Below are 23,262 nucleotides of genomic sequence, written 5' to 3'. Positions count from 1 at the left end.
TTAATTGTGTAGCGTACTACTGTACAATGCAACAGTGGGAGGGAGAAAACTACTGAGCCGCCTGAAAAGCTCCAACTGAATCAGCCAGTATGAAACCTTAACAAGCCAGTGGGGCTATTTTATAGTCTTGCACAAAAATGAAACAAATTTCAAATGCAGGCAAGAGCCACAAAGAACACTATTCTTTCCAATGGCACACGGGGGCACATACTCAAACCTCAGACCACGTGGAATGATGACTGCTCAGAACTTGAGATCTAAAAGGAAAGTTAATAAACTAAGAAGGGAAGAACCAGAAAACTTGCAGCTGAACCCTGAATGCCTATAGAACTGAGAAATTCTAATGAGATTAGGTTAAACCACAACTGAAAGAGAATATGTATGGTGTGCTAGAAATAAACAGAAAGAAAAACCTGTAAGTATTCAAAGGCTACCTTGGCATCAGTGTTAGCATCTTCTCAAAATGATACAATTAATGCTGGAACATTCGGTCTGCTCATAGCATTTAAAATGTACGTGTGCATATATACACATATATATATATGTATACGTGTGTGTATATATATATATCTATCTCTCTGTGGAAATGGGAAAGCCTCTTAAGATTAACTGTCCAACAAAGAACAAGTGTTCCCATATTTCTGTAATTTTAGTTCACATCAAAACACTTGTTTGTCTTAATCAGAAGAAACAGTGTTTTAATTTTTTGGTCTTCTTTATTTCCAGGTTATAAACGTACAAAAACATTGTTATTAATGCTGTATACACTACGCAGTTAAGTAGCCAAGATGCTCTTGTAATTAAGTGTTTGAGAATATAGAACAATCAGGATTCACAAAGCCAATCATGGAAAATCACAAAGTTAAGTAGGTGGTCACACTGAACAGCAGCACTCAGTAGAAATGAGTTATTCTGATCAGTCAAAGAAGCCTGCAGTTAACTATCTCCCAGTTCTGTCCTCATCTCATCCCCTGTATCTTCCCATTCGTCTAACACGCTCCGCAATACAGCACGTATGCTCTGAAGAAGCCAAAGCAGAAACACAAATGTTGCTTGCCTTATCTGGTCATTTAAAAATTTAGTTACAGTTCAGTGTGTTTCCTAGGGTCTACCTGTTCTAAGACACTCAAGCAAAATACAAAATTTACACCAACTTCTTGATTTGATAGATCTACACATTACAAACTGCAGCATAAATTTAACAAACTTCATATCAACTTGTATCATAAATACACCAAGATCCAAAACAAACCACAGAAGCAGTCAGCATTCCCTGAGAGGGAAAAAAAATCCTTCTGCCTATATGAAGCTGAAAACAGCAGCTGCTGGTTTGAAGGGAAAGGAGCAGCATCGGTGGAGGTAGGAGCTACAGCACTTTCTCATGTAAGAGCTGAAGTCACTTCTTCCACAAAGAAAGTTCTAAGAGAACTTAGGAGTAACATCAACTGACAAACTGGATTGAAAGCAGCCTTCTTCCATGCGACTGCACGAAATGAGAATTTTCTTGGGCACGAGTATTTCAAACAAAAATCACTGAAGCATACATACTTGAAACACTCATTCTGTCTCAAATGCATGCGTAGGATTTCTCCAAATGCTTTCCAGAATTCATAATGTAACCATACAATAGTGATTCACCAGAATAGACAGTTCTGAGAATTGGCAAAATACTATTTTGCAGTCTTGCTATAGAGAGGGAAGACAGCTCTGCAGGAAACAAAACTGACTAAAAGCACCAAAAAAAAAAAAAAAAGGAAAACCCAAACCCAAACATACAGAACTATAGAAATCAAACCCCACTACCCCACCATTAGGTCATGCTGGTTTTCAGGAACATCTAGCCACCAACTTCAGGGTGACCATTAGCACACTGATTTAAGAGAGGGATGAGCTCTTGCAAAAAAAATTAAAAATTGTTCAACATAACGTTACTGGCATTGATTTTGAAAATGAATTATCAAACCCTTCTTGAATTCTCACATACTGCTTATTCCTGTAAGAAATGGGTGGTTTTTATTTTGTAAAACGTTCCCATCACAACACATCTAAGGCTATCTTCCCTAACCAAACAGTCACGCCAAGCAGCTCAAGCACACTTGCAGGAAACCTAATTTATTATACATGCCAGATTGCAGCTGTAGACATCTCTCCAAGAGCTTGAAGTGCAGAACTGTCATTCTTTGGCACCACCTTTCAGAGGTCAACTAAATCATGTTAAAATTAGATTTGCTGTAAGATTGTTTGAGAGGTTTTGAAGTATTCCTTTAGCCAGCAATAACGGGTTCGCTGAGAGCTAAGCAGCGGGAGGCAGCCTGAGACTTGAGAGTACTTTCAGCTGGGGGAGGGTGTGAAAAACAACCCCCAGCATTTCTCAAAACCAGTGCAATGAACCCACGTTTTGTGGGAGTATCAAACCTGTATTTCTGCATAAGACACGTACTACATATTTAGCAAAACTACTACTGCACTCCTCCAAATAATAAAAAAATTACAAGTTACATTCCACTTACATGAGTGACAATCACTTGACATTTCACAAATTATATTCTTTTAGCATCCAGCTACAGCATACTTCTATTTTTTCCCCAGTGTTTCTGAATTTGAAACAAGAAAGTTTAAAGGTTGCTTAACCAAAGAGAACCTACAACCACCCAAGAATCTCCACACACTAAGTTCCAACTCCTGCCTTAATGCTGACCCTCCACAGAATGGTATCAGACAGTGTGACACAAATACAGAACAGCTATATGTTATAAAAGAGTTGAAAGTCCCAAAGTGGTTACTGAAAGCAGCACAAGGAAAGCCTTCTGCTGTGCTACGTGAGATTACTTAACCACACCACCTCCTCCTCATCAGTTTGCTCCATTGGACACACATGAAACTTTCACGAGCTTCTGAAACTTCTGACGCAAAGATTGTCACTGCCATTAATTCAAACTTGACATGAGGAGACATTTCTTTTTAAGAAGGTAGTTTTTTAATTTGGTAAAGAAAACATTTTTTTCCTCTCGTGAACAGAAAAAAAAATATTGGTTAAATGTGCAGGAAATTATTTGCCTTAATTGTTTTTTTAATGGTTTTACAACTCAATTAGCAAAATAATATGCCATGTGCTCAAGGTAAGAAAAGACCATACGATGAGGTAAGAAAAAGTACATGGCACATCACAGCACTTAGCCAAAAGTAAAGGAGACCTGCCACAATGGCAACTCTGCTGACAACTACTAGAAATTAACAATAAAGAATCTAGAAAAAATACCAGAACATGAAATCACTTGGTAAAACATCTGTAGTTTTAAAAGGTGTTTGTGAAATTCTACTCAATTGCTACTAAAAAAAATGCACAGTATTATTTTGCAAAATATTATTTGATCCCTCCTTGAGCTATTGCAAGATACAACAATGACAGAGAAGAAGTTTAAAAATAAAATATAAAAACATAAAAAGGGACAGAGCCTACGTGCATTGAATTTCCATAATATTGCTACATTCCAGGAACCATACCCATCCAATCTGGCTGCTTCTACTTTCACACAACAGTCAGCAGCAACCTCCACGCACAAAACCAACTAAAGCAGAACAGGGAGACTCAACCCTGCAAAACAAAACCTGAAGAAGCCGACAAAGTCACCTCTGAAGGCACTCCTAAATCAGTAGCGAAGAGCAGAAGCACCAAATGTGAGATAAAAGAGTGAAGATCCATAACTGAAGTAGGAATAGTACACACTCTAAATATAGACTCTATCCCGCACACAGATGTAACCTCATTGACATGAGTAATCCCACTGCAGTCGCTGGCACCATTCACAGGACTGAAGCTACACAAACACTTGGGGCTCTGCAAAATCTGTGTTAAGATTTTAATGTGGACTCTAACTATTGCCTTCTGCAACCGCGCAAGGCAAAGCCCTCCAAATCTCTTAACCAACTACACGCTTCTTCTCTATCAATGCCTGATCAACAGGATCGTCCACTAAATGTCTCAGAGAAGAAAATCTACTGAATGAAACCTGGAAAATTGCTGCCAACAGAAATCACCAAGCGTTTAAGATCTGCACGCCCTGATGGCTACATGACTTATTGTTGTTTTAGGGAGACAATAATTCAGGGAGCTTTGATGGGTTTTGTTCAGAATTTCAATCTAAATATTTTTTTAAACTGAAGAGAAAAACATGAACAAGAATGGTTTTAGAAGAAAAAAGTGATGACAATGCTTGCATTTCTGTAAGAGCAGAGATCTTCACCCACCAACCTAATTTCATGTGCTTATTTGTAACAACACTGAAAAAAATCACTTGGAAACTTGATCTCATTTGTTGAATTTGCTGGTGCTGGCTAATGCATATCCACACATTCAGCTGTAATAACTGAATCTGTTCATCAAGTTAAAAGATTGCTTTTTTTTTTTTTTTTTTTTTTTTTTGCTATAGTTGGTTATAAAATGTACATATTATTTATATCATGGTTGATTTTTGTAAAACTTTCCTACTTTTTGTCAGTAAAGCCCCAGCCACGTTGCAGGAAGACTTTATTCCTACAAGTCAGAATATCCAAACAAAACCGACAACCTTAAAAAAAGACTGCTGAAAGAAATACATGCAATTTGGAGACCAAAAACTCTCTCCAGCTAGAAGTCGTTCATTTCACAGCTCACTTCTTTGTTTTGACTTTTACCACTAAGTGCAACTGTTGATGATCAGAACTAGAGGGAAGAGGAAAGCAGTCAGTCACAGTACAGTGACTAAAGAAGCTGCTGAAAATATAGACAATCCTCCAACTTTATCAGCGAGTTCTGTCACAAAGCAAATATTCTGATATACTCCTTGTCAGTAAATAACATAAACAGGTACGCCCAGCTTCTCTATAAAAGCAGGGCACATTAGTTCTGTACTACTACCTACCAGGATCAGGCGTAACATCAAAAAGTTATGCTAAGCCCCACATGCCAGTGACTCAACAAAGTAACTTCTTTTTAACACACGCATCGGTGCATGCTTACACACATACACAAACACACACTTCCTGGCAAACCTCATGCAGCTTTCCCCTGTCTCTCATTTCTCAACACCATTAACAGTCCCGTAGTTGTTATTCTGTCCTAAGCTTTAATTGAACCAACTGTCAAAACACTGCAAGCTTTATGGCAGAATAAATGAATAATTGGGCTCATTCCCATCTGCAATCCAAGGGATGGCACGGCATACCCACGGCCCTACAGAACACGCACGGAAGTTACCTGCGCCCGACGTTTACAGCAACAACTGGCACTCCGCCACCTAAGTCTCATAATCGTACGACTTACAGCCTCTTTCACGGCGTAGAGACTCAAATAAATTCTCGACGAGGAAACTCTCCGGAAGACACAAACGAATACCACCCCCCTTCCGGAGCTAACCGGCGTCGTGGACGAAGCCGCGTAACCTTCCACTCCTTGCCGAGGCCTCTGCCTTGAAAACAAAGAGCTGCCGGCCGCCCCCCGCCCCGCGCGGATTCCCCGCACCGCGGTGCCTCAGGGCAGGCAGCTGGCGCCCGCGGGGCTCCGTTCCGCACCGCCCACCGGCGGCGGACCCGCAGCGCCTCTCCCGGTACCCGGCGCCTCCCGGCCCGCCGACGGCCGCCCGCCCCCAGCGGGCCCGCGGCCGGCCCGGCCCGGCGTCCCCCCCGCCCCCACGGCTGACAGGGCGCGAGGCCGTGAGGCCTGCGGAGGCCGTCCCCGGCGCGGGCGGCCTACTGGCCCCGCGGGGCCGGTACTCACGGGGAAGGCTCGGATCCGCATCTTGGTGTCCTTCCGGCTGCCCGTCCCCTTGCTCAGGTTCGACATCTTCGGGGCCGGCGTTGGCGGCGCCCCCCTGGGGAGGGGCGCGGAGGACGCGCAGGGGGCGGCGGGGCCGGGCGGGAGAGGCCGCTGGCGATCTTCGCCGCGCGCTGCGGGCCCCGGGACTGCGCGGAGGGCCGGCCGGACCGCAGGGTGGTGGGGGGAGGCGGGAGCGGCGGAAGGCGAGGCGGCGGCGGCGGCGCGGGGCCCTCGCTCCGGCGGCGGCTCTTCCTTCACCCGCCTCCTCCGCCGCGATGGCGGACAAACATCGCTCAGTGCGCAGGGCCGAGCGCCCCCCTGCTTCCTCCTCTTCCCTTCCCCTTCCTCTCGCTTCCTCCCCTTCCCGTCCCGTCCCACCGCCCAGGGCGCAGCGACGAGGGACGGATCCGGCCGCGGCGGCGGCGGGCGGGGGCGGCGGGAGGGCCGCGGGGCGGGGCGCCGCCGCGGGGCGGGGGGAGGGGCGCGCCTCGCCGCTCTCGCGAGACTTCCGTCAATCTCGCGAGACCTTCCGACGAGCCGTCACCGCCGCGGCGCGGAGCGGGTGGAGGAAGCGCGCGGCGCCGATTGGCGGGGAGCCGCGGCGGTGGGCGGAGCTTCCCGCGAGGGCCCGGCAGCGCCCGGTGCCGGCGTCGCGGAGCAGGTACGAGGTACGGCGTCATGGGGCCGCGGGGCTTCCTCGGACTGCCCCAGCGGGACCGTGCACGGCTCTCGGCTCTCGTACGGGAAAGGTTCGCGACGCTTGGGGGGCTGAGGCCGGGCAGCCCGTCCCGCGGTGCCCGCGCCGACCTCCGCTCCCGCACGGAGCGGCACGCGGTGCTCGGCCGCTCTGCCGCCTTTGATGTCTCCAATTCTGCCCCTCTGAGTCATGTCACCCGTGGGCGTTTCCCTCCGCGGAGACGCAGAGTGGCGTGACGCAAGGCATTTATTTGTGTTTATGTTTTGTTTTGCCGTCACGATGCGTGCCTGAGAGATGAGAGTGCCACCTGAGGCGATGCTGACACGGGCGCGGAGCTAAATATAGGCCTCTCGGGAAAGGGCAGGTGCTGCAGGAGGGAAGGGTGTTTAGCAAGTGCTAGGGCCTGTAAGCCGGCAGCAATACAGCTCCCCGAAAGATAGGCTGGTCAACAGGATCATAATGCATCAGGGCCTGACTGCGGGTAGGGGATGGAGCTTAAAAGCTGGGTCTAGAGATCACTGGCTTGACGTCCCCGAGGATGCACACCACGCAGCCGGGAAGAGAATCTTTTCTAGGTGACTTCTAGGACTGGATAGCAGAGCATCCCGCTGCACGTTCTTCCTGCAGCTCTGCTTACCTCTCCCATCACAGCTCCCCTCCAGGAGCCTCTGCAGCACATGCCCTCAGGACACCAGAGAACTTCTCTGAGCTACTTTACCTTCTGAAAGAGCAACTGCGTCCCTTTTGTCTCTGTGTTTGTTACAACCATTTCCCACTGGGGCTATAAACATGCTGGTACACTTTAATCTCATCAGAATTAAGTATATGCCTCGAGAAGATATTATATAACAGCAGCACAATAAACAATGATTGCAGCAGCACTATGCAATGCCAGTGAGTGCTTAAAATTACAGCATAGTCAATGCAGATCAAACAGATGAGATGAGAAGGGGAAGATTGCCGTTTGCTAATACAAAGAGCACAGCTTCCACATTGTTTCCACATCATTTCAATATTTGTTTTGCTCGTGTTTCCTTTTCAAAATTAGGACATTTTCAGACACCTTCTTTTTCTTTTCCCCTTTGTAAGACAGCTAGGCCAAGTAATTTGAAAAGTTTTGGTTTTGACTTTTGTAAAAAGAGCTTGAAAAACTAAAATGAAACGTAAATTTGTACTGGAATGCAGCTTTCAATCTGAAAATGTTACAAGAGTACTATGCAAAAAATTCAGTGTTGTTTTCAAAAACCAAAGCTTTTCTTAAGAACTGTTTTTGAGGAACTGGCATGTCTTCTTCCAATAAAGTTAAAAAAAAAGAAAAAAGAAAAAGAACTGCTGAAAACCATCCCTATGTGCTTTTCCTGTATCCATTGCAGCAGATTGCTCCGGATTAACTTCTCCCATTATTGCTTTTGTGCTTCCTCTCATACTGGTTTTATGCCTATGGCAGCCTAGGAACACTAGCTTCTTCCTTTTTCTTGATCCAAGTTGCTTGTTGTTTGTGAGTATTTTAATCTAAAAGTTTGAAAAGCACCCTTAGTTGCTGTTGGTTTAGGCTCAATATGCTGAATAAAAATAAAAATATTCATACTTAAATTCTCATGTCAAGTAGTTTTATTTTACACTGTGAGCTTACAGATACAGCACCTTATCACAAGTATTGCTAGTGCTAACCTTATTATTAAAAGCTGAAATTGCAAGAGACTTGTTTTTGTGTGGATTTATGATCCAGGGGGGATATGTGCTGTATAGAAATCCACCCACACCTCTTTCCTTCGTGTCTGAGGTCTTCTCTGACTGCACAGGGTGGAAGCAACTTTTGTAGTACAAAGCTTCTACTTCCATTCATAGTGTACAAAATGAAGTTTAGCTAAAAGTTAAGGCTTTAAGCTTACACAGATGACTAATTTAGAGGTTCATTAAGTGCTTATAATGTTAATTCTTGGTAGGTCAAAGCCAGAAACAAGACAGATGGGTGGAAGACATTAACATAGGAAGAAGTAGCCGCCCTATTGCTTAAACAGATCATCTCAGCTATCTTGCCTGCAGATCTTCTGTGTCTTGTTATTCCTGCAGCCAAGTAACGGTTTGTGTGGGGAGGAATGGGCTCGCTTCTTGAAAGTTCAGGGTTTTTGTGTTACAACAGCCTTACACACATTTTCTGCTAGTGTCAACCACATACAACTATGAGGTATAAGGGCCCTCAGAACGACTTATATGGAACAGAGAAGAAATCAGTAAAGCAGCCATTTACTCTTTTTTTTCTTTTTTTTTTCCTGAGGTCATATCAGTCCTTCTCTGCTTTTAGATATCACTGATATCACTAAATATCTTCACCTTAATAAGATGTCACCATCTTTCCATAGCATGGCAAGGATGACCCTTCTCATTGACATGTTTATCTTGAAGGTGGCACAAATCTTTAATTACTTAAATTCTATCTTTATAATCTGATTCAGCACTCACCTTAGTCATGCGAAGAGCAGTAGAAATTTTGGAAGAAAGGTGAGGAGCGCATTACATGAGAATCAATCTTAATTTACCTTCTCATAATGAGGACTTTAAAACAAGGGCATGGCTTTTGTTTAAGATACAGAAAAATATTCTCTGTACATCTGAGGGAATGCTATGTATTTCACATTGTGATCTTTTTCTCATTAAGGCTTGATTGTGCTCCACCGAAGTCAGGATGTTTTGGAAGTAAATATCACTTTCAAGGAATCATACATGCACAATTCCCCTTACTCCTACAACTGTCAGCAATATTTGACTATTAAAATAAACAAGGAGAAAAAAAAAAAAAAAAAGATTTACATTGCAGCAGGAAACAGAATGACCCAGTCCTGCTCCACAGAGAGCCCAAATGGCTCACTGCAAATACAGGGGCAGATGTTTTAGGGTTTGACCTCTTTCTGTAAGGTCCCATTGCAGAAAAAAAAGGAACAAAACAGCTTTTGCATGTTGTGGGAAATACAGCAAGTGTGTTCTCTTTAAAGCCAGAATTGGGGGAGGGCTGTTGGTTTTTTTTGGTTTTTTTTTTTTGGTTTTTTTTTTCTGTACATGACTGCACACTTTGCATGTGATATCTGCTTTCAGATTTGTATGAATATGTGATGCAGTAACCATAACTATAAAATAGTCTCTTCACTTTCCTTATCTTCCCCATTGGGTGATACAATTAAAAAAAAATCATTCTTTTTATCACAACTTCTACAACCTAAGAAAAAATGTATATATTTTTAATTCCACAGAGATAGGCACCAGCAAAAGAGGCATCCAAAGAGTGAAGCACAGGGCAGATTTGAATTGAGTGTGTGGTGAATTCTGCCAGAAGTAGTTCTGCCAAATGCAGAATCTTATTCAAAATCACTGAAAGAACAACAAAGCTCAGGACAACCAGGTAAATGTATGCTTTTAGTGTCCTGTCTCTGTTCCTCTGCAGATCACAATAATGTCTTGCTGACTAACTTTGTGCGCACAGGAGCTGTGTTGGCCCAGTCCCCAACCCACAGCTAGCTGATGCTTCCACCTGTGGTGTGCAGTCTGAGCTGTGCAAAAGGAAGACAGGCAGCAAAAGCTTGTTTTGCTTGCTCATTCCTTACAACTTTTGACTAGGCTGTGTTTAAACAAAATTTCTGTTGCATTTGAATGATACCACAAATAAACATTAAAATATGACAGCATAAACAGCTCAACAGTTCCAAAATCAAAACAGTCTGAAATACTTCCAAACATTCTCACAAGCAGGAAGGAAATGAGACTCTGTGGCACTGTCCAAGCCCTGCTCTATCCATCAGCAACCTGACTCAGCAGACAGAAGCCCTGCTGGTGTGCCCATCCCACAGCCCCACTCCTTGTCTGAGCCTTGCTGGCTCTGGTTGGTGCAAGCAGGCTGCCTGTGCTCTGCATACAGAGCCTGGCAGGAGATGTGCTGAGGCTGCTGCAATGAGTGCGTCGTGTAGTGGCACATTTCAGAAACAGGTCTAACCAGACAATGTACATAATAACAAAAATTAATGCTGTGCAACCAGTGCTGGCTTCCCTTGCAGTACCTGACCCACTTCAAGGTTGATGGAATAGTACATGGAATAATAATGAAGTCCTTAACAGACTGATTCAAGTCTCTGTTCAAGTGCAAACTTATGCCTGTAATGCATGCCTGTGACTGTCATCTTGCACAAGATGACTGCAAAATACCCTGGAAGACTGATGGCCTGTAATTCCCAGCACTACAGCTTCTCCTACAGCAGCAGCTGCTGCAATTACTGTACAGACTGTTTCTCTTGTACTCAGCCTTGGTCTCTGTCAAACAAAGACTGCAGAAGTGCAGTGTGACTGTGTGAAAGCCTGGCATCCTTGCTGCTCTGCTACTACCACACTGAGAAATGGCAGACTCTTGTGCTAGTTCCATTTTCTAGCTTTGAGCCTCACTGTCAGTAGAGAGTTTATACAGGCAGTGTGGTTTGGTCAGAACAAGACCTGTGTGCTCACATTACACACACACAAAATAAAAAATGTCAATGCTTCAGCTGTTGCAACCAATAGGGAAAGCTGCAATGGTGGTAAAACAAGTGGTTCAGGTGCAGACATTTTCCTACCTGGTAATGCAATGTCAGAGAGGAACAAATGTGTATACAATGTGTCAGAAAATGGCCAGAAAGAGGCAGATGCTTCAAACTACTGGAGGCTAATTTTCTGAGAAAATGTGTTTGTTAGGAGACAAATAAGCACTGTGCTCCACCCCAGGTGGAAATAAGAGATCACACTGTAGCACCATCATGCACCAAGACTCCAAGGTTAAGAGAGGAATCATCCTGGTGCATCAAACACCTGCAGGGAAAGTGGCTTCTGTGAGTGCTGCCATTGAAATCAATTAGGAAAAGACTGCAAGACAAAATGATTGGACACTGAAGCTAGATTAAAATCATTTCAGCACTGAAGGTAATTATTCCTTAAAACCATTTACCAAGGGATGTGACAGATCCTTATTCACCCTGTCAGCTGAAGCTTGGTATCTTGCTGAATAGCAAGCCAGAATCCAAACAGAGCAAGTTTTGTCAGGATGGACTGAGCTGCTTTCTGCATAGCAGGAGCTCTGATCACCAAGGTGCTCCCATCAGCTGTACCATCACAGCAGCCCACCTGCAGCAGGCAGGCAGGCAGTGGGTAGGCCCTGAATAGGCAGCAGGTAGGCTGTTCAGCTGCTCAGTGGCACACAGTGCCAGCAGGGACACTTCTCCAGGTGCCTGGCAGATCTGCTTCTTGTGGGAACTTAGTGCCAGCTCAGTTTCCTTGGGAGTGAAGGAAGTTGCTTTGAGAGTTGAGAGGAAAGCCTGTTATCACGTTTTGGCAGTCATGCTTGCCAGAGATTACCATGCTTCTGGCCAGTACCAACTTTCATGCCTCAGCTACACTGATGCTTCCTGTTAGTTAAGTGACAGACTTGGTCGGCCTGCATTCTTGAAATGCCTGTATGTTTGTGGCCATTTCACACTCTGGTATAAACTCTAGGTTTCTCACATGGAAATTTTCTCCTCTTAAACACGTGCATTGTTTTAAAAGTTACTTAATCACAGCTAAGTGTCTACTCAGATGCAGTTTGTATTCTTTCCAGATCCTTTGCACTGCCACACAAAGCCTTAGGTAGCAAGGTGAATGATCTTTAGTCTAGGTTCACCTATGTACTGGAGAAGCAGCTGGGCCTGTGTAAGAGATGACAGGCAGACATTTCATCACAGCAGCCATTCAGCCAGCCCTATTGAACAGTGAAGATGGTACTCACTGATCCTGTTGCCTTTGAAACACGTGAGGAGTGAGTGCCCAGGTGATTTGTTTTGGACACCTGAGCTATACCAGGAAGAGGGTAATTTCCATTTTAAGGATGGGAACGCACGTCTTTGAACTCCACGAGGCCATCTCTACAATGGCCACATGACTGTAGCCTCAGAAAATACTCATTATTTTCAGGGCTGCCAGTAAACATCCTCTTCCAGACCTGGCTCTGCAGGCTAACGATCCTGGGACTGGAATTGTCACTCCTGGAAATCAGGCCTCTTTTTGCAGCTCTGCAGGCTGGAATTATGCTGCTCTTTCCCAAATCTGCCCTGGACAAAGCACGCTGCTGGGCACAAGCCCACATTTGTCAGTTCTTTGAACTAACCCAGCTGACCTTGCCTGAAGCAGAGTATTGTGCACTTATTCCCTGGACACACACACATTTTTGGCAGAGCTGTGCAGGTGGTAGGTAGCTCAGCTATGGTGAAAATGCAGAACTAGAGGGCGAGGGAGCAAGGCTTTCAAAGTCAAAGAGGCTTGCAAACTGAATACTCACAAGTGATCTCTTAAGTCCTTAGGTTGGCTGCCCAATGCAACTGTCTGGTTTTTCAGTTCTGCATAATAAACATCCCTGAAAATCACAACTGTCCTTCAGCCTTTACACAGCTTTCAATTCAACTTCAAGCTTGAGTTCAATGCAAATAGTGACCTGTTTAATGGATTTTATATAATGACAATAAATTTAGACACTATTCTTCTTCAAAGCAGACAATTATTTGTAATATCTTTACTAGACTATTATCTAAGGGCCAACTAACAATTTTCATAGCCAGCACCAGACAAGCACAAAAAATTATAGACAGCCTTTTCATGTGAACAAGTTTGTAAATGATGTTGATAAGGTAGGTTACAGGGAAGGTGTGGCAGGAAGGAAGGTGTGTTTGCAGGACTAAGATTGTGGTTCTCAGATTTTCAGTCTGAAAAGAGTCCTAAAGCAGCCCATCTCTCTAACCAGTCATGCCATGGAATGCAATTAAGGATAAGCTTTTGATGTCAACGAGGTATTTGTTTTACCTTCAGGAAATACCGAAATAAACACTGTCTTGGTGAGAGGACATAGTATGACAATGCCTGGTAAAAGATATACTCAAAGGTAATTAGAAGACAAAGGACAGAAAAAACAAAATAGGATGAAGAACTATATACACTAGAGTGCAAATCTACATCTATGCATGACTGCAGTATCAAGATAGGCATACTACGTCTAGCAAAATCTTCCCAATAGAAATGTAGTGTATATCAACTAAGGTTTGTTACTAATGTACTTTATCCAAGCCTGATGTGCTGAAAAGATATTTGGACAACAGTAATAAGTTTTGCAGTGGTACTCGGAATGGCAGTCAATTTCTTAGCATCTCTTTCTGACCTAAATTCTTTCTGAGGACTGAAATCTGTTGTGGCCAGACCTCAATGCATACTTGGCTCCACTTACCTGGCTAGAGGTTATTTTATTCATGTCATTATTAAAGTCACTACTTAGATTTAAAATGCTTTTAAAGAGTTTGCAGATTCTGCCCATATAGCATAAGCCAAGAAATATTCTTCAAATGAGGCATACAGGTTGCACCCAGCACTCCTGAAAATCATTTGTATTGCACATATTTATGATCTGCTAAATTTAAACAAATAGCAAAATTGGTACCATAGTAAAATGATATGAATTTATAAAATGCCTCTCTTTTAATATTGATAGAGAATACTAGTAGTAAATTTAAGACAATGTAAGACAATAAGAATGATTTTTGAAATATAATAATCTCCTTTTCAGTTCAAAATGATCCTGCTATGTCTAACTGGGGGTGGAGGAATACAGAATTCTACAAGTTACTTGCCTTTAATCTCCTTTTCTATTTTTCTGGCTCTTCTAAATGATGAGTTATAACAGTTACAGACGAGCGTGTGCTATCAGCAGAGACCTTTGCCAACCAATAATATAGATTCAGTTACATGATTCATTACTTTCTATTGGCTTCAGGATTTTAGTATTAAAGAACGTGAAAATTATGAAATAATCATAATATATTGGGATTTTCAAAATGATGCAATTTCACTTTTTCATCAACATTACTTAACATTTCCTTCAAGTTTGCTTTGGAAGTCATCATAACAGACATCTCTGACATCTCCAATATGCAGGATGCCTTTGTGTATTCACATATATTAGAAATACCTTCTATTCATTTGCCTGTGATGGAGGATGTTTGTCACTAGGGCTCCAGCCTGCACTCCCTGAGTCACAGAATGTACTATGTGTGGTTAGGAAGTGCAGGCTTGGTGCTGGTGCCTGCCAGGAGCAGTACCCAGATGGAACCGTGGGCACCAGCAGCTGGGCTCTCCCAGGCTCCCTCAGGCCTCGGTTTGCTTTACTGAAGACATCCGTGAATTCTCCTCCTCAAAGATTTCCCATCTTATTTTGCTATTTTTTAAGCCAAGTAGGCATCTTAGCAGAAAAGGAATTTGACAAACATATGCATAAATGAAAAACACACGGCATAAATGTTAACTGCAAGCTTAGTCTCCAGCACCAGATTGTTCAGGAAAATAACGGCAAGAAAATTCCAAGGTGGTCCCACAGTGTTTCAGAAATAATAGATGTTCCTATTGTAGCCATTTCACTGCTGAAATCCTGCAATTTAGGAATTCTTAGACACTGAACAACAGCTCAGCAAAGCCTGCTTGGTTTGCAAATTTCTTAAAACCAGGAGTGCCAAAGATTTTTTTTGCTGCCAAATTACTTGATGTCAGCCAAATGAAAAGGTGTAAATCCTTTTCTCTTGCGCACTCAGTTCCTGTAGCAGTTCTCAGGACCTGACAGAGATTGAAATTACCTGCTATTAGCAACAAGAAAAAGTATGAGGCAGAATGCCAACTTCTAAATTAAACAAACAAAAATCCTTTTCTAGCTAGCTTTAAAGACAAGTATATTTCTTTCACACCTAGTGCTCAATACACAGTCAAGTTTAAGCGAGCAGCTGGAAAAGTACCAAAGACATATATACTTACATGCATTTTTGAACACATCCCAGAGATCTCTGAAGACATCCCTCTCTCCATCTCTGAGCCAGCTGGAATACTGGGAGTTGGGAAGATTTTTTTATCAGAGTGGAAAGGCCTAAGGATCGTTGCACAAGTCCCATCAGCATCATGCTGGCACAGTTGTCTTTCAAGAAACACATCTAGAGAATTTTGTAACTAAATTCTCTGCTTAATTTTATTGTAGATTTTCACTCAAGAATATTGATATGTTTTTTGTTTTGTTTTGTTTGATTTTTAGATTTGCTTTTACACTTTGGGACTCCTCTAACTTCTTCAGGAAATTATTCTAGTGAACAGAAGTCCAAAAAAGCCTTTTCTCAAATGCATCCATTATCGTTAATAACACATTCCAAACAGTTCTTCACTATGAGTAAGAAAACAACAGATAAATGAGCTCTTTTCTGAAAGAGGGAGAAATGACTAAAAATGACTTGTTTATTGCAGTTTTCCGTAACATAAGTGTGCACCATATGCAGGAACTGGGGTGTTTCATTGTACGCTGTGGTCCAGTAAATATAATGCTGGTCTTATTAAACAGTAATGTATGTTGTTTACTGACAAGAAAAAATGTACATGTCTGTAAGGAGTACGATGATATTCCAGACTTGCTTCATAGTATTTGTAAGAAAGAACCCATAAAGAAGAGAGGAACTTCAAAGTCCAGCTCTTCAAACCATCTGCCAAATTCCTAAACCTTGCTAGAAAGCGAGGTTGGTTCCAAAGGGGGCTAAAGAGATGAAAAAAAATGACATAGTTAAATAGATGCAATTCTTTCTAATATTAACAGTCTTCCAGGCTTCTATGAATCTCCTGCTAAACCTTATGGGGTGATACATAAGCCTACGCTAGAAAACTGCTTCTCTAAGTTCAGAAGGACATGCTGATTCACTGGCTCCCTAAATCTTCATATTTGGTGCTTTTATGCTTTGGCATTCAGTCCTACACCAGCTGTAGAAGTACGTGACAGGACATGCTGGATAACTCTGATTTGCCACCACTTGGCATGATGTTGATATGCTCCTGTCCCCTGCCAGTGGTGAGAGGCTGCTTAGACCTCAGTCAATTCACTCTGGTACTTCTTCCTATTCAAAGGTGAGAGTGAAGAGGAGCTTGCCTCTCTTCCTTTGGTGGAAGTGCTGTTGAAAAGCCACATATTACTATAGTGCTCCACATACAGACAGATCAGCAACAGGAAGAAAAATAAATACAGACGCCATCCTACGAGCCCTTGCCCACAGCTTGTTCAGAAAATACCTCAGACATTCTGCAAAACTCTGAACAGTGCCTTGCTCAGAATATACCCATCCAGTTTTAATATACTTCAGTGGTAAGATTCTTCTCAGACAGAAGCTCGAGCTCCTGTCTTAGAAAGGTTAACAGAAACAGTACAGAAATGCTTTTTTACCATCAAGATGTCCAAGATTTTCTAGTCATAATTCAATAGAGCCTAAAACACTTGAACTCTTTCTTCATGTCGTTTTACATTTTTCCTTTTTTTCCTAGATATTCGTATCAAAAAAGGAATACCAGCCATCTTCCCCTGCAGAGAAGTCTATACCATACCAACCATTTTCTTATGTAGTTATACCAAGCTCTTTATGCATGTGTTAGCATTAGCTTGTGAAAATATTTTTTGGACTTTCCCTTCTGATCAAAACTCTTTGCATCTACTTCTGTGACTTCCTCTGTGTGCAGCTGTGTCAGACATCAAGGTCTTTGAAACCGTCACGGTGCTGAACAGACCAGGCAAGGCAGGCTGCTGTCACTGCTCTATAGTTGTTACTTGCACCAGACGTCTTCCTTTAAAAAAATATGCATATTTATGTGCACATATTTATATACACACATACATGCACATATATTTATTCTCAGTAGCCTTAGTTTGCTTAACAACAATACATATTTTAAGATACACCTCATCATTCATAATAACATATGTATTACCAAGGCTTATTTGTGAAGGCCTTTTAAACTTGAAACTTAAACATTTAATTAAAACTTACTGTGCTTTTCAGGCCTGCTTGCATGGGGCCAAGCTGGAGGTAGAGCTTCAGAGCTCAAGTCTCCTTTCTACAGCAGTAAGGAAAAATGGTGCCTCTCTTCAGATGACAGAAATTTAAGCATTAGAGCAGAATTTTCCTCACAGTATTTTCTCTTTGGTATTATGTGGTAGGTGAAATGCAGAGGATTTTGCTCTCTGTTTTAATGACGACTCGTGGCAACAGCAGAATTTTCATTCAGGGATTTCTCAGGGCCATAGGAATGACTTGGCTTGAAGGACTGTGCGTCCAAACACACAAATTACCCAATAAAATCTATTATTTTCCTCATGCTCAACACTGCTAGCTCTATGAATCAAAAGCTCTGTTGGCTAATCCCATATCTTAATTATAATTTAGTGACAGGTATGGATTTGAAGGATTTTTCGGGGTTAATTTGACCGTGTAGTTTTCAGGTGCTGGAAAGATGTTCTAGCAATCCTACCTCATTTTCCCCTTGTTAAAGTGTTGCGCAAGTGTTGTGCTTGCAGTACTCAAGAAAATGTCACGGTGATATGAATAATCCTGAATGCAGGACAGCTTGTTCAGTTACCTAATACACAGTGTTTGTCAGAGCAGCACAGAGCTGGGCACCCTGCTCTGTGGCAGCAGCCTGCTGCTCAGGAACAGGCATTGATCTGGAGTCAGAATACTCCACTGCAAGTCCCTCTCCTAACCCTCAAGGAGAAGGAACCAAGCCATATAACTGAGGATGTTAGTCTGTATTAGAAAAGTGGCCTCAAACCTGTTTAATAACTCCTTCACTTTAGGTTTGGAAGCAGGCAATGAAACCTTCAATGCCCATACTTAAACACGAGGGGAGAGAAGACATACTGCCTTATTGCACTAAGACGCCCCAGCAAGTTGCATGCCTGAAACTCCATTATGGATTTTGGCATCTGAATGCTTCCACAGGATAAAATGAGGAATGAAACTATTGGCTTAGAGGCAGCAAAGGAAATCTGGTAAGCAAAGGAAACCAATGCAATGCAGAGAGTGTTGTATTAATGACCAATCCTTTGAAAGAATTGTTGCTACAGACTGGGGTTGGCTTTACCTGAGTTTCTACTTTCAGCTGTAGTTAAGATTATAATAACTAGCCTATACACGTTACTGGACAGCAGGATTACTATTGTTTTTAATGTATTACACCATCAGACAAGCTGTTGGGAGAGAACAGCTGGACAAGTTGGAGCTAGCCTCCTCTCAATTAGCTGTTAATGATTCTGTTTCTCAGTAATGAACTCGCATCCCTCCAGTTTTACATCCCTACTAGTTTATTTCAGCTAACAAAACAAGATCCAGAGTACGTATCTGTTGACTTGGAGCACCAGAGCTGTATGCTGAATCATCTCCCCTACAGCCTCACTGTACACTGCTCTACTTTTCTGTTTTCCCTTAGGAAAATGTAGGCAACACCATTTACCTACCTTACAAGTATCACTTTTACAAGGCTTTGAAGACATGGTACAGCTCAGTCTAGTAACTGATGATTACTTTAAACAGAGCACAGGCCCATCAAGCAGAAATAAATAAACATTTTAAAACAAATTAACAGTCTAGTTTTAACCAATTTATCATAAGCGTTTCTATTGGGAAGTCATTGGTAAAGGACTGAAAAGATACCTGGAACTTAGGGCTCCTCACCTGCCTGGCAATGATTTCTAGCTGCTCGCGTATAATGCACAGTGTGTAGCTCAGATTTTCCCAGTCAAGGTTCATTTGGAGCTGATTTGTTTGCATTGCAGTGCTTTATAAATAGCAGGCATCCCCTTTCCCAGAATGCTATTCTATCAAAGTAGGGAAAAAGGAGAAAAGAAAGGGGGAAACTCGCCAAGCAGCAACAAAGGAGCATACAGAGCCACCGAGGGGCTTCAGGCACTGCTGTGCAGGCAGTAAAGAGGCAAAATTACTCAAAAAGATGTACAATCCTGCACGCTTGGAAACAATTACATGCACACAAATTACAGCATGCTTTCTGTCCACACAAACAAATTACAATGCCTTTGCTGTCATCTCCATATTATTCCATGCAGCCAAAGATAGCATTGCTCCTCTGAATTGTCATTTGTATTACAGTACAGCTCCTGTTTTACATATGCATAGCTGCTTCATCCCACTTCACTAATTCCACAGCCATATCTCAGAGTAGCTTTTGTCCCCTGTCCAGGAAAGCCCACAGCTTGGATTTCTCTTGCTTTCAGCACTAAGTGTAGCAGTCCTGGTCGGGATGATGAGCAAAGCAGGACAGTACACTGCAGCAAGGGGGCAGCTGCACTTGTGAGAGATTTTTCTAAAGCCCAATGAACTCCCCACATTTGGGCAGATTTCTGCTCTGTCTGTCATGAGGACAATGGGATTTCTAAGCAGATAACAAATCTGCACAGAAGCATGAGGTGCACACGCTGACTGGTTGGTTCTGATCCTGGAGCTGAGCACCAGCTATTTATCTTGCTTCTTGGACAGCTTTCACAATCTTTGTCAAGTTCTTTGTTGCTTCAACTAAACCGCTTCATCCGGATGGGGCAGGACTAGTTCAACTGCACTACAGAGGGGTGCAAATACAAATTCTTACTCTAAACAAAACAGCCTTTCAACAAATTACTCATTTTAAAATAAAAGAGAGACATTCAATCCCTACCCACCTCCTAAGAGCAACTACATGGAATTATTTTTGCTGAAATCAAGATGGTCCGAGTTAGGTTTCAAAACATTACGTTTGGCAAAAGTAATTATCAAAGGAAAAATCAGTCATTAGGGGAATTGCTGAAAATCTGAAATATGTAAAGCTCCACATTAGAATTAAAAGTATCAGTTGTATGTTTACCATCCAAATCAGAGCAAAACTGAGCACAAATCCAAAATCAGAACAAAGTCTGCTATTGTCCCTGAATTACCCCAGGAGGTTTTGGATAGAAACAGCATGTCCTACACAGACCAAAATGGTACAGTGCATTTTCAGGAGGTAGTCTGGACGACTAAGATTAATCTTCTTTTTTTCTTTTTACCATTGCAAAAGGTACTTCCTGTTACTGAGGATTGGTGTAATCAGCCACAACAGAAGTTGGGCCAACAATTTAAACTCTGTGGTGAATCTTTTCAAACATCTAATTGTATTTATTCTGGCTATATTTATTCTGTTTTGGGCCCATAATGGAGGACCTACTTGCATTATGATCTGAACTCATTGGGTAGAGATACATAAAGCTAGGCAGCACAACTTCAGAAAGTGCATCAGAAAGACCCGTCCTCTTGACTTCTTGGTAATATAGGGCTTTCCTTTCTCTACTCTCCACATCATCTTGACAGACTGTAGCTTTCAAGTTCATTTATCACTGATTGGATGCAGGGGGTATTTCAGGAATGAAAGGAAAATTAAGGAAATTGTAAGTAATCCTCCATCAGGACCCACCAGTGGAACAGCCACACGCCCATCACAGAGCACAGCTCACTCATCCCTACTCAGTCCTCCCAGACAGATGGTTGGAGAGTCAGGTGCTAGTTAGATCATCACCAACACCTACAGTTTCAAAAGAGAGAGATCAAAAAGGAGATTACAGTTCTAGGTGGAGACAGAAAACGTAAAGCTAAGTTGCAGTGCCTCTACTTGCTATCAGCTAGTCTATATCTGAGTTTCTTATCCTACCAACTCACCCTGCTGCAGTCAGGCAGGTCACGAATTCTTCAGGTAAGCCCTTATCCCTTGTAACAAATAAAAGTGCCATAACAACCAACCGACACTTACCACCTCCCCCTCCCTTTACAGGATGAACAGAAGTCTCATCCCAGCATACTTTAAAGGACCCACTGGCACACACTGCACAAGGACACAAGCATTTTATTCTTTCAATCTTCCTTTTCCCACAGCATTCTTTTGCACATCACTAGAAGCTAAATTTTGTCCTTAAAACTTACTTCCTTCTAGCATCTTAGCCATCCTCGCTTGAACATTTAAAAACTCGTGGCTAATAGCCTTTCTACATAACAAAGCCACTGTTTCCTTAGAACCCCTTAGCCACCCCTCTCTGCCTTTTGGTCCTCTCCTATCATCATCACAGATTTCCACCAGGATTTTCCATTAGCATTTACCACTCTCCATTAACTTATCAATTTTACCTGTCTTGCTTAAGTGAGGAAAACCTTTGTGTACCTTCCCATTTTCCTAAAATGCAATGCTGTCAAAGCTCAGGCCCAATTCTTTCTGGGGATCATGGGAGCTGTAATTTTCTGAAAACCAAGCCTGTGCCCCCCTAAAGCTATCAGCTAAAAGGGATAGCAAACTTCACCTTCTCATAGAATTGATCCAAGTATTTTTCAGGCAAAAATAACCTGTAAGCTTTTCTCATGCTGTAAGTTCTATCCCAGAAAATTTGAGCAAACATATTTCTTAATCATGACATGAGAAATGTAGGTATGTTATATATGATTTTATTGCAAAATATTACCAGGAGGAGAAAAAAAAGGAAGGAGGCTGAATGTTATATGAAGTACCAAGAAAGTATCTGTGAAAGGTGTCTCAAGGGAAAGGGTAGCCAAGGAGAGAGTTCACTAGATGAGAGAGGCTTTCAATTTGAAATAAGGCTGGATGTGATGGTGACTGGGGCAGAACTCAGACAAGAGGAAAGTAAAACCATCAGTTTAGTAAATAAGATTTGCAATTTAACAGTTGCAGGTTTGTCTCAGACCAATGACACAGGACACCTGAGTCACCTCTTAAGGACAAAACCTGTGTGTATCTAATACAACACAATGGAGTTTAGATGAATTATCCCTTCTAAAGGTAAGTTAGTAGTTTCTTACAATATCAAGTATTAGTCAAGTATTATGAGTTTGAGCACCCTCATGGTGGCAGGCTTTTCCTTTGGCCTGAGTTGTACATTCTTCAGCATGAACCTAATGCCTCTCGCTCCTCTACCACTTGAGCAACTATCAGAAAAAAACAGGTTTCATCTTCCATGGCCCCAGCAGGCAGCTGCAGTCAATGCTCAGATCCTCCCTGAGCCTTCTCAAAGCTAACCAAAGGCGCTTCTCTCATGTTGCCCTGGGATGCCATGTGCCCTGGGCCCTCCCCAGAGAAGGGGCTGTTCACAGGACTATTGCTTAGGCAATGTAAAAAAGTGCATAAAATTATTTGCCATGACTTGAGCTAGCACTGCACTGCACCCTCCCCGTGCCCTGGTTTCAGCCTAGATAGTGCCAGTGACACTGATGTTTGGTTCTTGCTGAGTGAGGTGTGTGCCCTCTGGCTGGGCCAGGCCTCTCAGCCAGGAAGAACTGCTGCCATGATGGTGTGGGGCAGGGGGTGGCCACGGGATGGGCTGAGCCAAGCTGCATACATTGCACATATCTGATTTTATCTGTTATTGTCACTTTAACATTGCTGGGGATATGTTGCAGAATTACTTTGGGTTTTTGAGCTGCGTCCTTGGAGACTTTTATTACATGGCTGATTATAGGTGACATCAACAGTACCCTACCCTTATTTTTAAAGCACAGGGCAGGACAGCTGATGGAAGAGAAATATACTACAGACTCTGCAAATACAACCTTGCTTAACAGCACAGCCTGTGCCAGATAGTATAAAACTATTTCTTCATTTGACCCAAGTACCTTGAAATCTGTAGTTACTTTTCCAAAAGAACAAGACCCCAGAAAGCAATCAGACAGCTTCATATGCTAATATGTTAAACTGCATGGCTTTGAGTACAATACAGATGTAATACCACAGCACCAAAGATTGATGAGCCTTGGCTTTTATCCATTTTTGCATTATTCTTTACTGCATTCTTCTAGTCTCCTGGATAATCATGCTGTCTGTGAGCTACAGCAGAAATGAGCCTGGCCCATGCAATCATGACAAATGA

General features: G+C 42.6%; 1 protein-coding gene and 1 long non-coding RNA gene across 2 annotated transcripts in view; one reads left to right on the top strand and one right to left on the bottom strand.

The window, feature by feature from the left end:
• The window catches only part of CUL3 (cullin 3), a 50,343-nt gene extending 44,467 nt beyond the window's left edge, over nucleotides 1–5,876 (bottom strand). The window contains exon 1 of the mRNA XM_042878265.1: nucleotides 5,756–5,876. Within this exon, the coding sequence (XP_042734199.1) occupies nucleotides 5,756–5,821 (66 nt within the window). The 5' untranslated portion in view covers nucleotides 5,822–5,876. The remainder of the gene's footprint in view (nucleotides 1–5,755) is intronic.
• Nucleotides 5,877–6,401: 525 nt separating this feature from the next.
• On the top strand, nucleotides 6,402–18,949 carry LOC122183994. The gene is made up of 4 exons (XR_006180465.1): nucleotides 6,402–6,455; nucleotides 9,740–9,888; nucleotides 18,169–18,363; nucleotides 18,801–18,949. It is a non-coding gene; the product is annotated as an uncharacterized LOC122183994 (long non-coding RNA).
• The last annotated feature ends 4,313 nt before the right edge of the window (nucleotides 18,950–23,262 follow it).

Source organism: Lagopus leucura, unplaced genomic scaffold, assembly GCF_019238085.1.
Source record: "Lagopus leucura isolate 7727_CA_CO unplaced genomic scaffold, USGS_WTPT01 Super-Scaffold_100021, whole genome shotgun sequence".
NCBI classification, from domain to species: Eukaryota; Metazoa; Chordata; class Aves; order Galliformes; family Phasianidae; genus Lagopus; species Lagopus leucura.
This window is presented reverse-complemented; position numbering and strand designations above follow the sequence as displayed.